This window comes from Triticum aestivum, chromosome 4D (assembly GCF_018294505.1).
Source record: "Triticum aestivum cultivar Chinese Spring chromosome 4D, IWGSC CS RefSeq v2.1, whole genome shotgun sequence".
NCBI lineage: Eukaryota > Viridiplantae > Streptophyta > Magnoliopsida > Poales > Poaceae > Triticum > Triticum aestivum.
Window position 1 is genome coordinate 499509402 of NC_057805.1, and position 18818 is coordinate 499528219.

At 49.3% G+C, this 18818-nt stretch overlaps 2 protein-coding genes across 2 annotated transcripts; one reads left to right on the forward strand and one right to left on the reverse strand.

The window, feature by feature from the left end:
• The first annotated feature begins 7631 nt into the window (after window positions 1–7631).
• Window positions 7632–12495, forward strand: LOC123099018 (phenylacetaldehyde reductase). Its single transcript, XM_044521127.1, has 6 exons — window positions 7632–7923; window positions 9739–9908; window positions 9995–10183; window positions 11340–11502; window positions 11777–11966; window positions 12204–12495. Exons 1-6 carry the CDS (start codon window positions 7761–7763, stop codon window positions 12346–12348), a joined length of 1020 nt encoding a protein of 339 aa, XP_044377062.1. The 5' UTR covers window positions 7632–7760; the 3' UTR covers window positions 12349–12495.
• Window positions 12496–17421: 4926 nt separating this feature from the next.
• Window positions 17422–18531, reverse strand: LOC123100583 (uncharacterized). The gene has a single exon (XM_044522491.1). It carries the CDS (start codon window positions 18529–18531, stop codon window positions 17452–17454), a length of 1080 nt encoding a protein of 359 aa, XP_044378426.1. The 3' UTR covers window positions 17422–17451.
• Window positions 18532–18818: the final 287 nt, after the last annotated feature.

Genomic DNA, 18818 nt, shown 5'->3' on the forward strand with positions numbered 1-18818 from the left:
GCCTAAAGGGGTGGGGCGCGAACCAGGGGTGTGACGACAAGGTCCTCAGGGCGAGGCTCCTCGACGAAATAGAAATGCTCGACAACCAAGCAGACACGCGACCATTCTCTGAGCAACAATGGGCGCATCGATATGCCTTGGAAGGGCAAGTCGAAGCACTGCTGCGATCCGAGGAGGAATATTGGAGGCGTACGGGAGGCCTCAAGTGGACGCTCAAAGGCGATGCGAACACTAAGTATTTCCACGAGTACGCGAACGGCCGGCGCAGGAAATGCTCAATTCTTAGGTTACAGACAGAGCAGGGGCTACTTCTATAGCAATCGGATATTACCCAGATATCTACGACTTTTATATTAGTCTGATGGGGACCGACGAGGCCCAACGCGCGCGTCTGAGAGCGGACGTCTGGCTCCCGTCTCAAAAGGTCCTAGATAGCGAGAACGAAGAGTTGGGGCTCGCGTTTCTCCCTAAGGAGATAGACGATGCACTCCTTAGCACGAAATCAGACACGGCTCCGGGGCTGGATGGGTGGCCGGTGGCGATGTTTAAACACTTTTGGCCATTGCTGCGCGACCCCATATACGATGTGTGTAACGGCTTCATGCGTGGTTTCGTGGACATCGCTAGGCTAAACTACGGCGTGCTCTCGTTAATCCCGAAAGTGTCTGGGCAGACAACATTCGCCAGTACAGACCCATCGCGCTCATTAACATACCGTTTAAAATCTGTGCCAAAGGCTGCGCCACAAGGCTCACGCCGATCGCACACCGCACCATAAGTCGTTCTCAATCTGCGTTCATACGTGGTAGACACATTTTTGAGGGCCGTTAGCTTTGCAAGAGACCCTTCACGAGCTTAAGCGCACGCACGAACCTGCGATTCTCCTCAAATTAGATTTCGAGAAGGCCTACGACCGCGTCAATTGGGATTTCCTCCGTCAGATTCTCACCAGTCGAGGCTTCTCGCCGGTGTGGGTGCATCGAGTCATGCAATTGGTCTCGGGGGGCCAAACTGCGGTCTCGGTGAATGGAGAAGTAGGGCACTTCTTCAGGAACAAGCGCGGCTTGCGCCAAGGCGATCCCATGTCACCGCTCTTGTTCAATTTTGTCGCCGACGCGTTGGCGGCTATGCTGCGGAAAGCCATGGAGGCAGGGTGTAACGCCCCGGATCCGATGCGCCAGGTGTCTGCCAGTTATTCGCTGTCCTTGCCTTGTCATCTGCTTGCGTGTTGCATTTTTGCCACGTCATCATCTGCATTTCATATCATGTCATCATGTGCATTGCATTTGCATACGTGTTCGTCTCATGCATCCGAGCATTTCCCCGTTGTCCGTTTTGCAATCCGACACTCATATGTTCCCCGGCGCCCCCTTTTGCCTCTTTTCGTGAGCGAGTGTCATACGTTCTCGGAATGGACCGAGTCTTGTCAAGTGGCCTTGGTATACCACCGGTAGACCACCGGTCAAGTTTCGTTCCATTTGGAGGTCGTTTGGTACTCTAACGGTTAACCGGGTAACCGCAAAGTCCGTTTGTGTGTTGCAGCAAAACCCCCTTTTCAAACAGCCCCAAAACACCTCTAAGTCTCCGCCATGCTCTCGGTCATTCGATCACGATCGCGTGGGCGAAAACCGCACCCCGTTTGGACTCTCCTAGCTCCCTCTGCCTATATATATGTGTGCCCTCCCGAAATTCGCGGATGAAACCCTAGCGTCTTCCACCTCGCGCCGCCGGACAAATTCGTCCGCGCCGGACATGTCCACCCGCCACCTCACTCCAGCCAATAGCAAGCTGCCACGTCGCCTTCTCCGCTGCCTCAGCCAACCGGCGCGCGCCACCTCACCCCGCCTCTCTCTCCTCCGCCGCCGCCGGCCCGCGCGGCCCGCAGCCGGCCCGTGGGGCCCGAGTCGCCGCCGCCGCCCGTGGCCGAGCTCCCCGCCGCCGCTCCAGCCCCACCGCCTCCTCGCGCCGTCGCGCCGCCGCCCGCCGGCACCGCCCCGCGCCGTGGCCGCCGCCGCCTCACCACCCACCTCGGCCGCCGCCGCCGCGGAGCCCGTCCCCGCCGCCCGCGACCGCCTCGACCCCGCCGCCGGCGCCCGCTCTGCCGCCGGCCATCGCCCCGCCGCCGCCTGGCCTGGCCTCCCCTCCACTCCGGCCGCCGCCGCTTCGGATCCGGCGAGCCGGCGCCCGATCCAGAACGACCCCGCGTTGACTTCGTCCCCCCCCCTCGAGGTCGTTATTATTTCTAAGTCCCAGATTCTTCACAATATGTGCACTTGTTTGACCTGGTGTAACTTTCTGCTCGTAGATCCATTATGCATGTATGATATGTCAAATTGTTCGTCTCATGATGCTCTTTATTTTGTTCAATTGCACCATGTTCATTAGAGGTCATCTTAATGCCCAAATCTCTGTTGCAAGAGGGCTAGTTGCTGTTATCTTCTGGTTCTTAGCAGAACTTGGTGATCTGTCATTTTTGTATCATTTAATTTGTGCATCTTATGGGCATGAGCTCTACATGTGTTTTGAAGTATGCTATGCCATATTCCAAGGGTGTATGACATGTATTTTTGTGGTCTCTGTGGTGACTAGCACAAGCATGCAAAGTAGGCTCCGTAATGTTTCTGATTTCAGAGACAGTAATTTCTCCAAGTCTGACTGCTGTTATTTTGTTGCCATGTAAACTCGATGCTACAGTGAGATCCATGCACATTCTGGAGATGTTCATTAAGGATGTTTTGTATCTATTATTGTAATTGATCCATTCCTGCCCTTGTTTGCAATTATGGAGTGCCATAGCATGACTCAATCTTGCTCTACTTTTGCTATAAAATATTTCTGGCAGATTCTTAACATGATATGAAATTTTGCCAAGCTTATTGTAGTTGATCCATTCATGCTATGTTCTCGCTCTTGCCATGGATAGCTTCATAAACATGCCATCTTGCTGTAGGTATGCTTGTTTTGTCATGCATTGCTTTGTGGTGAGTGCATCAAGCTCACCAACATGCCTTCATATTATTGTTTCTGCCATGCTCTGTTTTCTGCCAAGTCTGAAACCTGATAACGAAACTTGCTATGTTTACATGGTTGCCATCATATCTTCTGTTCCTTTTTGACTTATGGTCAGTAAGGGACATGTGTTATATGCTTTGAGTAGATTCATACCATGCCTTTTTTTGCTATGATCAGTTCCTGTAGCATGTTGATTTTGTGCTCTGAACATTGCTACCTGATGCTGTTTCTGTCATGTCCAGTAATTTCTATCAGTCTGTGAACCTGTTTTTTCTTTTGCAATCTTGCCATGTCCTTTTGAGCTTGTTCTAGTGATTTCTGGAGATAGCTCAGTGTTCATGTTTTGTTGTGCTTTACCTGTACATCATGTCCATGCCTTTTGTTTTCATGTTGAGTTGCGGTAGCATATTGTTTTGAGGCTTGCTTTATGCCTAGATGCTGTTTTGGACAGATTGTTGCTATGTCTTGTTTGGAGTGTGTGTTGCACCGTTGCTCCGTTTTGATCATGCTCTAAATGAAACTTGCTTAGTTTTGCATGTAGTCTCATATTATCATGTTGCATCCTTGTGTTGAGGTGTTTGCTTGATGTTTGTATGCATTTTGCATCAATGCCATGTTTATCTTGTTTTGCTCATATCTTTTTAGCCCGTAGCTCTGAATCTAATGAACTTTATATGTAACTTGACTAGAATTTCGTGTAGATCATCATGGTGCTGTTTAACTTGCCGTTTAACAACTTCAACTTAATGCTTGTTCAGTTCTGGACCAATTTCGAAATTTGCATATGAGAACTTACCGGATTTGTTATATGTTGTTTCCAGCCTCATTTAAACTTGCCTTGGTGTGTTAATCTTGTATGCATCATCCCTCGTCATGAGTAGCTTCATATAGCTTTGTCATGCATCTTTCTTGGTTGAGCATCATGCCTTGTTCATGTGTGGTGTGTTTACCTGGTTGTGTGCTTCTTCTCGATAGTTCCCGTGTCGTTGCGATCGTGAGGATTCGTTTGTCTTCGTGGCTTCATCTTCTTCATGGACTCGTTCTTCTTCCTAGCGGGATTTCAGGCAAGATGACCCTCACCTTGGATCTCATTACTATCATTGCTATACTAGTTGCTTCGTTCTATCACTTTGCTGCGCTACCTATTCACTTGCTCTTCAAGCCTCCCAAATTGCCATGAACCTCTAACCTTTGCCACCCTTCCTAGCAAACCATTGTTTGGCTATGTTACCGCTTTGCTCAGCCCCTCTTATAGCGTTGTTAGTTGCAGGTGAAGATGAAGATTGCTCCATGTTGGATTATGTTTATGTTGGGATATCACAATATCTCTTATATTATTAATGCATCTATATACTTGGTAAAGGGTGGAAGGCTCGGCCTTATGCCTGGTGTTTTGTTCCACTCTTGCCGCCCTAGTTTCCGTCATACCGATGTTATGTTCCCGGATTTTGCGTTCCTTACACGGTTGGGTGATTTATGGGACCCCCTTGATAGTTCGCTTTGAATAAAACTCTTCCAGCAAGGCCCAACCTTGGTTTTACATTTGCCTCACCACCACCTATTTTTCCCTTGGGAGTCGCTCTCTCGAGGGTCATCTTTATTTAGCCCCCCCGGGCCAATGCTTGTCTAAGTGTTGGTCCGAACTAGAGCCCCTTGCAGCGCCACCTCGGGGAAACTTGAGGTCTGGTTTTAGTTGTACGGATTGCTCATCCGGTGTTGCCCTGAGAACGAGATATGTGCAGCTCCTATCGGGATGTCGGCGCATCGGGCGGCTTTGCTGGTTTTGTTTTACCATTGTCGAAATGTCTTGTAACTGGGATTCCGAGACTGATCGGGTCTTCCCGGGAGAAGGAATATCCTTCGTTGACCGTGAGAGCTTATCATGGGCTAAGTTGGGACACCCCTGCAGGGTATTATCTTTCGAAAGCCGTGCCCGCGGTTATGTGGCAGATGGGAATTTGTTAATATCCGGTTGTAGATAACTTGACACTGGACCTTAATTAAAACGCATCAACCGCGTGTGTAGCCGTGATGGTCTCTTCTCGGCGGAGTCCGGGAAGTGCACACGGTTTATGGGTTATGTTTGACGTAAGTAGGAGTTCAGGATCACTTCTTGATCATTGCTAGTTTCACGACCGTTCCTTTGCTTCTCTTCTCGCTCTCATTTGCGTAAGTTAGCCACCATATCTTGCTTAGTCGCTGCTGCAACCTCACCACCTTATCCTTTTCTTTCCCATTAAGCTTTGCTAGTCTTGATACCCATGGTAATGGGATTGCTGAGTCCTCGTGGCTCACAGATTACTACACCACCAGTTGCAGGTACAGGTGTACGATGATCATGACGCGAGAGCGATGTTTACTTGTTTGGAGTTCTTCTTCTGTTTCTTCTTCGATCAGGGGATAGGTTCCAGGTCGGCAGCCTGGGCTAGCAGGGTGGATATCGTTTGAGTTTCTGTTTATGTTTCATCCGTAGTCGGATGTTGAGCTTATGTTTGATGTATTGATGTATTCTTGCGGAATGTGTATGCCTTTGTATGTATCCCCATATGTTATGTAATGTTGATGTAATGATATCCACCTTGCAAAAGCGTCTTCAAGATGCGCTTCTATCCTTGGTGGGACCTTCGTGTTCCTTTAGGATAGGGTCGCATCTTGGGCGTGACACATGGCACATAAAAGGGGTGTTGGGACACCTCATCCCAGGGGGGATATCACACATGCAATACGCGGACGATACGCTATTGTTGTTCCAACCCGACCTCCATAGTGTGGCCACGGTCAAAGCCCTGCTAATTAGCTTCGAACTCATGTCGGGGCTTAAAATTAACTTCCACAAGTGTGAAGTGATGCCTATGGGTCTGGAGGCGCAAGAAGGTAGGCGCATTGCGGACCTGCTCAATTGCAAACTAGGCAAACTCCCGTTTACCTACCTGGGTCTCCCGTTGGATGCCAAACGCATCACGATCGACAGGTGGGCTCCGCTCTGGACCAAGGTAGGAGGGCGGGTATGTCCGTGGAGGGGGAAGTTCCTATCCTCTGCAGCTAGGCTGGTTCTCACGAACGCGAGCCTCTCCTCGCTGCCGCAATTTGCTATGGGTTTGTTCCTCCTGGCAGAAGGGGTTCATGCCAAGATGGACACACCTCGGTCTCGTTTCTTTTGGGAAGGATCGGGACCCAAACGCAAGTACCACATGGTTAAATGGGCTGCGGTCTGCCGTCCCAAAGACCTGGGAGTCTCGGGATCACAAATACCAGAATCTTAAACATTGCACTTATGTGCAATGGATATGGAAGCTTTCGCAGGGGGCGACAGGTCTGTGGGTTGACCTGTTGCGTGCCAAGTACTTCCCGAATGGGAATTTTTTTGAGGGTGTGGCAAGGGGATCTCCTTTCTGGAACGATCTTCAAGCGGTCCGACCGTCCTTTGCACTGGGAGCCAAGTTCTCCATTGGCAACGGCCGTTCAGCCCGTTTCTGGCTAGACCATTGGGTGGGATCCCAACCCCTTTGGTCGGAATTCCACGACCTTTACGCTCTGGCTGTCAACCCGGAGCAAACTATTGCCACGGCACTTGCCTCTCTCCCCCCCCCCCCCAGCGATCCATTTCCGACGAGAGTTAACGGGGACAGAACAAGCACACCTAACAGAGTTGCTTGCTCTCACCGAGCCGGTGTCGTTGTCCACGTCCGCGGACACAGTGACCTGGGCCCTAACCCCGTCCGGCAAGTTTTCGGTCAAGTCACTTTACCGTAAGCTATGTCAGGGCCCGTCCTTTCAGGTGCCGAAGGGCTTGTGGAACTCGCGCCTCCCGCTGAATATTAAGGTGTTTTTTTGGCAACTGTTTCGCAATAGACTGCCCACTTCGGCTAACGTCGCCAAACGCAATGGCCCGTCGACCGGCCTATGTGCGATATGTAGCGTCACGGAGGATGCGAACCACGTATTCTTCCGCTGTCCGCTGGCACGTTTTGCTTGGAGCGCCGTTCGTGCAGCGGCCAATACTTCCTGGGACCCTCGGTCGGCCTCCGACCTCGCGGCCATAGTAGACTCTGTACAGGGAGGCAACAAACATGTGCTTTGGAGCTGCATCGGAGCCTTGGCCTGGGCTATCTGGCTCACTAGAAACAAACTAGCGATCGAGGGAATCTTCCCATCACACCCTGCTAACATAATTTACAAATGCAACCTTTTCCTGCAGCAGTGGAGTCCGTTGGGGAGGCGCAAGGATGCTGAGAAACTGAAGCAAGCGCAAAATCGTCTTCGCCATGTCTACGTTTTGGCTAGGGAGCCATCCGCCACTTCTATGCCGTGAAGTGGCCCTTTTGTCACGCGAGCGAGCCTGCGTACTCTATGCTCTGGCTTCGGGCCTTGTATCTGCCTCGCTGCGTGCTTTTTTTTGGCCTGTTTTAAAACTCTTGTGACTCCGCGTCGGCGTGGCCTGAGCCTCCGTGCTCGTATTCGATGTTCTATGACTCTGTTTGTTATGCTGCCTTAGTTGTGGGCTTTATTAATTTAAAGCCGGACGCTTCTAGTGTCTTCGTTCTAAAAAAGAAAATTGTAAAAAAAAAAAACCATCTTACTTCGGATGAGGCTGGCCCGGCTCGCGTTCAGGATTTCGAACGAGTGGTTGCTGCTGCTACTGGAGAGACTCTGCTAAACCGCTGCGTGGACATGGATGGCGCTTGCTTGGCACCAACAAAAACCTGCTCCTCCTCCTGTAGGTAAGGTATTCCGAAAGAGACTTGGCCATGGCAGAGAAGCAGCAACAAGGATCGAACGTGGAGGAGGGGAGCTCCAGGGCTGCGGGGAAGGTCGTCTGCGTCACCGGCGCCTCCGGGTATATCGCGTCCTGGATCGTCAAGCTCCTTCTCGATCGCGGCTACACCGTCCACGGCACCGTCCGGGACACCGGTGAGTCAAGTCTGGAGCATCTATCTATCTGTCCACTCATTCGTTGGAAAGCCTATCCTCCCACGTGCCCACACTTGCTCTCCCACGGTAGTACCTGTTTTTGCTAAAATATTTGCTAAACTTACGGTAAGATCAGAGATCCAACTCTGATCCTGAGCTCAGATGCTTTCGATAAACAGTACATTCGAATAGAATATTAAAAGATTTCTAAGAAATATTAAGAAAAGCGCACCAAAGAGGAGAGACTGCGGTGGCTTGCGCTGTCCGATGGCTGTGTGTCCGGAAGGCCATCGATGGATCTGTCGCCTCGTTCTGGTGGTTGGCCGCCGGTGGTCTCCCCGAGGTGCGGTTGACTGTGGTGGATCTGGCCTGCGGTGGTCCGGATTTGGTCACGTGCGGCGGCGGGCTGCAGTGACTCTTGCTCTGTGGTGGTGCAGGGAGCAGCGATTCACAGTCTACCGGTGCTCCTTGGAGGTGGTCTGCTCACTTGGGCGAAAGCCACTGCTCCTGCCAGAGCCGGCGATGGTGACGCCCGCGGGTGCCGCTTACCTCCTTGGGGGCATCGTTGTCATGGTGACTCCCCCTTCGAGGCTCCTGGGGAAACCCATGTTCCTGGTCTGTCCGGAACGGCCGATGGCGGCGCTTTTCGCGTCGCATTCCTTTCTGAAGGCATCAGCTTGGTCGATTGTGTGGTGGCTGCTCACTGCGGGTTGGACGGTGGTGGTGGCGCGGCCGGCTTGCGCTGGTGTGCTCGGAGAAGCAATCCGGGTGTAGACTCGGCTCCTTGATGCCCTTCGGCTTCGCCGGCGGTGCCGCTGTTGTGATGTAGACTCGGCTGCGTGTGACTCTTCGTCTGGGTGTGGACTCGGTCGCTCGTTGCCTTTCGGCTGCACCAATAGCTTTGAGGCGTCATGGATGGTCTCGGTTGATTGAAGCTCTTCGTCTACGGTGGTGTTCTCGTGCGGCTCAGGTTGATAATGGTTGCTCAAGACCCTCTCATGGTTACCGTTGTGTTGCGGCGAGCTTGGTGCTCTTTGTGTTATCTCGACCCATCTTTGCTCAAGGATGGCGCAAGATGCCTCTCAAACTGCTATTCGTTCCGTTTTTCTGTGACGGAGCCCCAGTCAAGGTTCGTGTCTGGGATGACACTCGTTGATTGTGGATGCTCCTGAGTTGTGCCATGGGGCCGGTATGCCCGCCGATGCGTTCGGCTGTTTGCAAAGTCCTGGTATTGTGATCTCTCGACGACCCCCACATCCACTTGTCTCTCATGGTGATGGTCTTATGTCTGCCAGCTAGGCCGTGCCTTGTACGGTTTTCGGCCCGGTTTCCCTTATAAACAGGGTCAATTTGTTAAGTTTTTTGATCCGGTTTTCCTTATAAACTGGATCACCACTCTGGTATTCTGCCCACTTTGAGTAATATATTCAGGTGGGGAACCCCTCCCCTCCCTGATTCTCACAAAAAAAAAGAGGAGAGACTCTGCTACGTGCTTGCAACTTTTCGTGCTTAGATGACATCCAAGGATCTCTGAGTTTTTTTTTGTACCGAGCTCTGAGCTCCACGGATGTCACACCTAGAACAATCTCTTATCTTTCATGCATAAAAAAAAAATCAGATTTTCAAATTGTTTTTCTTAATTCACCGTTCACGTGGATGCAAATGCACCAGAGCACCAAAACGCCGCTCTCCAGGAAGGTAGGGGCGAGACACATGGACAAGCTAGCTAGCTATATGTAGTGACGGTAGCAGGGATGAATTAACAGTCATATGCATTGCAGTCTACTAATATGATCTATCCATCACTTTTTTCAGCTGACCCAGATAAAACATGGCACCTGCGTGCTCTTGATGGAGCAAACGATAGGCTGCAGCTGTTCAATGCAAACTTGTTAGAAGAAGGCTCTTTCGATGCTGCCATTGACGGTTGCGAGTGTGTCTTCCATGCGGCTTCTCCAGTTTTCTTCACTATCAAAGATCCCAAGGTTAATTACTAATGTGATATTTCTTTGCATATTTAATAAACATATTTTCACTAATCATATTCTCTCATATATATTATAAATATCAGGCCGAGTTACTTGAAGCAGCAGTCAGTGGAACACTTGACGTTCTGCGTTCCTGCAAGAAAGCTTCTGTCAAAAGAGTGGTCATAACATCGTCCATGGCTGCTGTTACCTTTAACGGGAAACCAAGGACCCCTGATGTAATTGTTGACGAGACATGGTTTTCAGTTCCAGAGCTATGTGAAAAGCACCAGGTAACTACACGCCTTTATTAATTGTCCCAAAACTATTTGCGGTCTTGGTAATTCACTGCCAACTGATCTTGTTCTGCTAGTAGCATTTATGTCAGAGATCCATGTGGTTTCTTTTCTCCATAAAGGACGTTTTTATTTACTCTAATATCGTATCAAGATGATATAGTCAATGCGAGTTCACACCCAGCCTTTGCAGAAAGATGCACAACCGATACAACACACAAGGTAACATACAGAAAAATGGGTATAAAGCCGGCCGGAGCGCCCATTGATAGACTGCAAAGCCATGTAGGGTAAAAATGTTGTCGGACATCTTTCTCCCCACGCGCATAGGCCACCTAAATAGTTGGAATAGCAGACCATGCCCAGAGCCAATGTGCACATGCACTCATAGGTAACTTGCAACACAAACGAGGACTTTTTTGGGTTAAAATCCACATCATTTCTAGCCAAAGCGACCAAAGTAAAGCCGCAACCCCTCACTTAGATAAGGCTATAATGTTGTTACTAAGGCCACATAGTCAAGTGTCAAACATATTCAAGACAGTATGAGTGGATAAAACTTAGAGATCACCTCAATGATTGATCATGTAGCATGACCAAACATGCACTGAAGAAAGATATCTCTAATTGTTTCTTTTTTGACAGAGTCCTACGTGGTCAAGTAACATTTATATTATTATTTTTGTGAAAATTAATATTCATATAGTTGATTCCATCACTACTAAGCAACTGCAGTTGCGAAACAGCCTATGCACGGGTCCATTGGGGGCATGTCAAACTCGTTCTGAAGAATATATACAACTTTGTAATCAAATGAACGTTCCGATGGATACTTGTTCACTTCACTAAGAATCCCGCGCCTGCACTTATCAACATGAGCATATCATTTTACATCGGGATAAGCATTTGATTTCTTGTATCGAACATGTAAGTTTAATTAGTTGTGATTTTTGCCTTGTAGAAGAGATTTCGTGCTTTTGTCAATCTAGCTTGACAAAGTGGAGACAATACTCAAGTTTCTTGCTTTGCTTCATTTCATCATCTTTTATTTATCCTTCTCAAAATCTTCTTTTATTTATATTTGAAAATATGCATATGGGCCATATATAAGAGTTCTCACTAAAAAAAATTCCTCAACTTTGTTCTCCTTCAGCAATGGTATGTCTTGTCCAAGACCCTTGCAGAGGAGGCTGCGTGGAAGTTCTCCAAAGATAATGAACTTGAAATAGTTGTAATGCACCCAACAATGGTCATCGGTCCCCTGCTGCAGCCTACACTGAATGCTAGTGTTGAAGTAATCTTAAATCTAATCAATGGTACGTGGTTTGACCCATTTTTTGTGTTATTTTCAAAATAAAACACCAATAACTAATCTTGTGGTAACACAAACAAGATAAAATGCATTTAACGCATATTTATGTCAAGATAAAATGCATTTGACACATATTTTCAAAATAAAGCTGCCGTGTATTATGTCATGTTAATCCTATTAATTTTTTAATGGGGAATCTTTTAAGCACTTCGAATACGGGAAATACGTTCGATCTGTTTTGGTTACGGTACTCTTTTTTTCTTCTCATTTTCATGTAGGGTCATCTTCTACATACCCTAATATTGCCCATGGATGGGTAAATGTAAAAGATGTGGCACTGGCACATATCCTTGCATATGAAGTTCCTTCAGCAGATGGAAGATATTGCATTGTTGAAAGAGTTGCTCACTACTTGGAGCTTGTCAAGATCATAAGCAAGATGTATCCGAACATTCCACTCCCATACAAGTAAGTGGACATTCTTTGCAAGCAGTCTCTCAAATAATGCCCCCGTGCGTTGGTTAAGCGCCCCGGTTGTATGTTGTACAATGCTGGATATTCCTGTTGTTTATTTTAAATATTTTTTCAAGTGACTAAATATAATTAAAAAATGTCATTCCACAATACTACTATAACACCACCATAACTGCTAAAGTGGTTCATTTGCATAGCTCAGTAAATATTTTGTTTATTTCTTCTTCGCAGGCGTGGAGATGACGAGCCACTTTTTCCAACCTACCAAGTATCGACGGACAAGATAAGAAGCTTGGGTGTCGAACTGATTCCTCTCGAGACAACTATTAAAGAGACTATCGAGAGCTTAAAAGAAAGGGGTTTCTTTGAATTCTGAGTCGAGATATCAGTGGAAATATACAAATAAAATGCTTATGTTTATTTGATGAGGTTTAAATCCCTGCTATACCTACTCTCTACTAATTTAAATGTTACACTTGTTGTCTATGATGTCCCAGTTTATATTTACAATTCTATACCTCCACACTCTAGACCACCTTGGCTTGCTTTTCTCAACAACTTAATTGTGCATAACCGTATTTGATTTCCTCGATAACTGAATGTATGCATCAGAACACTTGTGCAAGTGCGTCGACCACGTCATGTGCACACACACAAGTTCTCTGACGAAGAAAAGCATGTGCACATAACGTCACCCAACTAATCACCTTATCTATGCTAGTCATCAACTCAAGTACATGCAAATGATATAATGTGTCCGATTGGTGTGATGATGCACTCAGAAGCATCCATGCTTAGAACAAAGAGTAGTGCTAGGCGCCCGACGTTTTTTCACAATACCTGGCTGACGCTAGTTAACCACCGTGGATCAAGTTGCCACTTGAAAAATGAGACACGGATCATAGTGTCGTGTGCAGGTTGGGCCTAAAAGGTTGTGTGCATAGACATTCCGTAGAACAAAATTACAGCATGCCATTGGATTGATTATCGGACATAAATTGTACTCCCTCCGTTCCAAAATAGATGACCTAACTTTGTATTAACTTTATACAATAGTTAGTACAAAGTTGAGTCATCTATTTTGGAACGGAGGGAGTACATAGAAGTATCATACGCACAGACGTTCTGATATATACTAGAAGTTGCTCCCTCCGTTCCTTTATGTAAAGTGCATTATTTTTGGCACGGTGATCAAGGCACATAATTATAGACATGTTACGATGAAATTACCCTTGGCAAATTTGTTTGTTAGTGGCAAGTAAATCAGTTAGTCCAGTAAAGTAAGCGATACATGCAATTGACGGAGAAATACTTTCTTTCTTTTGCTACAAGGAGAGATACATACAATCAGGAGAGAGATACTTTCCCTTTTTCTGGAGGGCTAACAAGGGATTATGAGGAATTAGAAGAAATGCACCTTACATTCTGGAATTTTATCAAAAAACAAATACACCTTATATAAAGGAACGGAGGGAGCAACTTCTAAAAGATGGCTGCAATATGATAGTTAGCGCAATAATTCATAAGGTTGTTGGATCAGTGTTAATTTATGATTCTTGGTTCTGTTAATATTGACAACCTTTGACTTGTGGCCCCTCATTAAACTTAACATCAACTGTCCCTTCGCAACAACACTAGTTGGGCGGGAGCTATTGCTAAAAGCGCATCCAAGACAACCATCTAAGGACAGAGAAAGCCAACCGCAGACGAGACCCAGGAGAGAGATAGAGGTAGGAGAAAGGGAAGGAGCGAAGGGGTGCGTTTAGGTGGGAGAAACGTGTGGCTAAGACAACGCTATTAGAGATAAGGAGAAGAGGGATCAAAACAGTGACGGGCCCACATAAATGTGGCGGTTACTCGAGGCGACCAACGAAACACGTGGATCGGCCAGATGATTGATACTCACTTTGTCCCGTAATGTAAGAAGTTTTTTGACACTAAAGGCGTGCACCGTCCAACCGATGCCCGAATGTACATGGTCTGTTGGAGCAACCCAAACGTCATCCATGCCATGTCAACGTTGAGAGGGCTCGAGGACGAGATGGACTACCCACAGTCAGTGAGTGGCTCATATTTGTACATTACGCTTTTGCCAGAACGAACGACCCCGGTGACCCGCCGCACTTCAACGAGACTATACTACTACTCATCTTCTCAGGCGGAGCATCTGCTGGATATCTTGTCCGAGCCTCATGACGTAGATTGGAGTTGTGGAGGGGATCGCCATGGAGTTTACGACGCGATGTCGTCCTGCTGTGAACCACAAAGTAGAACGTAAAACAGAGAAAGACACCCCCCCCCCCCCCTGCGCGCGCATATAGAGAGAGACTACGTACATCGATGGAAACTTGGGTTCAAACGGGTGTTTAAAGGAGATATACTGTATTAAAAAGTTAAGAGTGTGACTAGATCCCACTCGGCTGATACTTAACCAAGTCTCTCTGTGACATCATCATGTTTAAATACAAATAACATATAGAAAGAAAAAAAAACTAAAAAGAAATTTTCACAGATCTACATGTAAGATCTAAGGAATGTAGTAGCGACTGAGAGATAACTAAGTTTGAGTCAACTGAGATTTTGCCAAATAAAAAAACTTAAGGGTGTGACTAGATCTCAGTCGACTAATACTTAACCAAGTCTCAGTCTAGTGACATCATCTTGTTTAGATACAAATAACATATAAAATGAAAAAAGAACTAAATATAAAAAATGGCATGGATCTCTATGTAAGATCTAAGGAATATAGCATCGCCTCGGACATAACTAAATCCAAGTAAACTGAGATTTACCAAAATCAAAAAGTTAAAGGTGTGATTAGACTCAGTCAACTGATGATTGATACTTGACCATATCTCGGTCAAGTGACATCACCATGTTTAGATACAAATAACAAATGAAAAAGAAATGGGAGAAATAACAAAAAAAGAGTAAAATTTGCATGGATTTTTGTGTAAGATCTAAGGAATATAGCATCACCGAGACATAACAAAGTCTGAATCTATTGAGATTTAACAAAATTGAAAAGTTAAGGGTGTGACTAGATCTTAGTCGACCGATACTTTAACCAAGTCTCGGTCTAGTAACATCATCGTGTTTAGATACAGATAACATACAAAAAAGAAGAAAAAACTAAAACACGGATCTCCGTGTAAGATCCGAGGAGTATAGCATTAACTGATGCATAACCAAGTCTGAGTCAACTGAAATTTAGCAAATTAGAAAAATTAATTATTGCTAGACGACCGTGCCCTTCCATTTGAGGAGGTACATTCTAATCTTCACCGTTGATTCAACTTATGATGTAGTGAAGCAATAAAGCGAAAATAAACATGTCCCCAGAATTCCCTCCAACTAAAAGAAATGAACAATTGAATTGGATTGAGTTAATCAAAATTTACAAATACTTGTTCATTGCTCCACATACAAGACACATCAAATGGAACCTGTGGCGCACGCATTGGGAATCAAAAGAACGCAAACAAGCAAAGAAAACATAAACTAGGCATTCTCCATGCTGTCATGGCGGCTGGCCTGATCGGGATTCCTGGGCTGGGCCTCAACATCGTTGCCACCTCCAAAGTATTTCCTCGGCAGTAGCTTCCTGGCCTTGTTAAACACGATGTCGAACGACAACAGCACGTGCAGCGCAATGAAGACGACCACGACGGCTACGAGCGCGATGACGTAGGCAGACGTCTCCCAGTCCCTGCAGCTGCCGACGGCGTACGCGCCAAGCAGGCCGAGCAGGTCCAGCACCACGGCGGTCTGCAACGTCCGCAGCGGCGCGCCGGGCTGCTGCTTCTTCACGGTGCGCTGCAGCAGCAGCAGGATGACGACGACGGAGGCCACAAAGGAAGTCGCGTTGCAGTAGAAGAATGCTTGGTACCGTGCAGCGTTGAAGTCAAGCAGGATCGGGTTGCCGGCGACGGTGGGCGGGTGTGCCGACGGGGACGACGACGGGGACAACGACGGGGTGTCGTCGTCACCCCACGTGCCTCCGGGAGGCGCGAGACCCGCCTGGTACGTCACGCTGGCCGCGAGGATGCCGAGCAACATCAGGTACTTGCGCTTCAGGTACCTCTCGCTTTCCCGTTTATCTTCGGCGGTGATCTCCTTGCTTTTGTTCTTGCGGCCGCCACCGCCCGGCCCCGTCGACAGCGTCTCGAACAAGGACCACTTCGGAACCCATGGCAGCTCTGACGAACGGACTCGGTGTGCGGACACGTAAATTATGATCTGCAGGAAGAGGAAGGCGACCACGGCGGCCACGAGCGCAAAGACATAGATGGAGGTGCGCAGTTTCCGGCAGCTGCCTGCAGCATATGCGCCCATGAGGCCCAGCAGCCCGGTCATGATGCAGACATGGAGGGCGTTGCTCCGAATGCCCCCCTTGGACAGCGTCTGGTTCACCAAGAGGAGAATGACGGCGACGGACGCCATGAACCCCGTCGCGTTGCAATAGAAGAACCTGACCCCGTAGTAGTCGAGGAGGATTGGGTCGCCGGCAGTGACCAACTTGTTCCCGTTGCTCTTCGTCCAAAACCCACCCGGTGGGTTCAATCCGGTCTGGTACGTGACGGTGGCGGCGAGGATGGCAAGCTGCAGCAAGAACTTGCGCTTCCTCTCAAGGTCGTCAGGATTCCCGGACCCGGGCTGGGAAAGGTTGAGGCACCCAGCAACCTTCATGGACAGGCTTTGCACCCATTGAACCAGCTTGATTTGGCGCCGCTTAGCCGAGAACGCCACGACCTTGGCGATGGAGTAGACGAAGACGGCGACGGCGAGGGCGGCGACGTAGATGGTGGTGGTGGTATCCCGGCAGCTCCCGGCAACATAGGCGCCCATGAGGCCGAACAAGTCTAGTATCATGACCGTGTTGAGGGCGGCGCGCCTGACTACGGCGCCCGAGCTCAGCTCCTTGCTCTGGACGATGACGATGACCACCAGAGACGCGACGAAGGCCGCCGTGTTGCAGTGGTAGAACGCCTTGTACCTCTTGGGGTCCATGTCATGGAGAACTGGGTTCCCCGCGGTGTGCCCCGGACGCCCTTCCGGCCAGACGCCGCCGGGCGGGCTCAGCCCTGCCTGGTAGGTCACTGTCGCGGCCAGCGTCGCCAGCAGCAGCAGAAGCGACCGTGACTCCTCCACATTCTCTCCAGGCTTGGCAATGCCGGCGTCGGATGTCCCCGTTTCTCCTCCTTGTTCTTGCGGGGCATTAACAATAGCATTCTCCGGCAGCGTGTCCGGCTCCGGTGGCGGCTGGTTCTTTTCCCTATATATAGGGACAAAAAAAGGAATGCCTAGAACTCATTTAGATGACATATAATTTGGTCTCATTCACGTTGAAAAAAAACAGGTACAACCCACGTCAGCACACATTCAATGGCTATAAAAGGTGAATGAGTATCTCATCTAGATGAGTTCTAGCAAAACTGACAAAAAAAAGTGGAGATGAAGCTCGCACTGTATGTGTAGATCAACGGGGTGTGAGCTTGATTACATTTACGTACGTGTCTGGCGGCGGCAGGTCGGCGCAGGTCAGTATGCGGCAGATGCGTCGACGGCATTTCGTGAACATGCCCTTGGTGTGCCCGGCGATGACCACCTGCAGCAGAATGTAGAGGAAAACGGCGCCGACGAGGAATATGATGTACACGGTGGTGGTGATCCACCGGCAGCTCCCGGCGGCGTACGCGGCCATGAGGCCCAGCAGCTCCACCAGGACGCACACGGGCAGCGCGTAGGAGCTGGCGAGGAGCATGATGATGGCGAGGGAGGCGACGAAGGAGTTGGCGTTGGCGTAGAAGAAGGCGTGGTAGCGGATCTTGTAGGGTCCGTCGTGCAGCAGCGGGGCGCCGGCGCGATGCCCCGGCCTGGTCTCGCTCCAGAAGCCTCCCGGCGGCGCCAGCCCCGCGCCGTACGTCAGCGGCGTGGCGAAGGTGGCGAGCAGCAGGAGGAACTTGCGGCGCTCCTTGAGGCGCTTCTCCTCCTCGGGGCTCCGCCAAGCACACGAGTCCACCGGTATTTTCTTCCCACGCGTTTCCGCGTAGACGTGGACGGCGACGTAGGCGAAGACGAGGCCGAAGAGCGCGGAGACGTAGATGGAGGCGAACACGTTGCGGCAGCTCCCGGCGGCGAAGGCGGCCATGAGCGCGAGCAGGTCGAGCAGCATGGCGGAGCGGAGCACGGTGAGGCCCACGCGGTTGCCGCTGATGCGCCGGTCCAGCAGGAACATGATGACCACCAGCGACGCGACGAAGGCGGTCGCGTTGGAGTAGAAGAAAGCGGTGTACCGGCGCGAGTAGGTGTGCACGAGCACTGGATCGCCGACGCGGAACGGGTAGACCGCGGGCGCCGGGGCTGCCGGTGCCGGCGGATGCGGGTGGACGGCGCCGGCGCGGTACTCTGGCTCGTTGCCTCCATCCTCGGACCTGATGCCGCCCGGCGGGTTGAGGCCGGCCACGTAGGTGACGCTAGCGACCAGCGTGGCGAGCAGCAGCAGGTACTTGCGCCACTTCCAGAGGAACTCGATGTCCTCTGTCGGCTCCGTCGCCATGATTGCCGGTCGGGAATACAGTCACTAGGTAATGTATACTCCACTCCTATATGCTGTGCTCGTTCCGCGAATGGTGGGTTCATGGCGATGGAGTGTCCGTAGGTGTCTTCTTTTGGAAACGAATCACTGAAAGGCACAGGTTGCTTACACATTGTAGCTTCCCATAACTCCCTCTCCGCGCACAAAGAATGGGATGCTCACTCAGATAAAGCTCAATTTGGCGAGAAAGCTACATCTACAGGGGATTTGTAAGGGAATGTACGGACAATATGACATGGCAAGATTTG

Excerpts from the sequence above, each read along its gene's own strand:
- LOC123100583 (XM_044522491.1), bottom strand. The coding sequence starts at position 18,531 with ATGGCGACGGAGCCGACAGAGGACATCGAGTTCCTCTGGAAGTGGCGC.
- LOC123099018 (XM_044521127.1), top strand. The coding sequence starts at position 7,761 with ATGGCAGAGAAGCAGCAACAAGGATCGAACGTGGAGGAGGGGAGCTCC. Across the intron at positions 9,909-9,994 it reads TCACTATCAAAGATCCCAAG|GCCGAGTTACTTGAAGCAGC; the intron begins GTTAATTACTAA and ends TATAAATATCAG. Across the intron at positions 10,184-11,339 it reads AGCTATGTGAAAAGCACCAG|CAATGGTATGTCTTGTCCAA; the intron begins GTAACTACACGC and ends GTTCTCCTTCAG.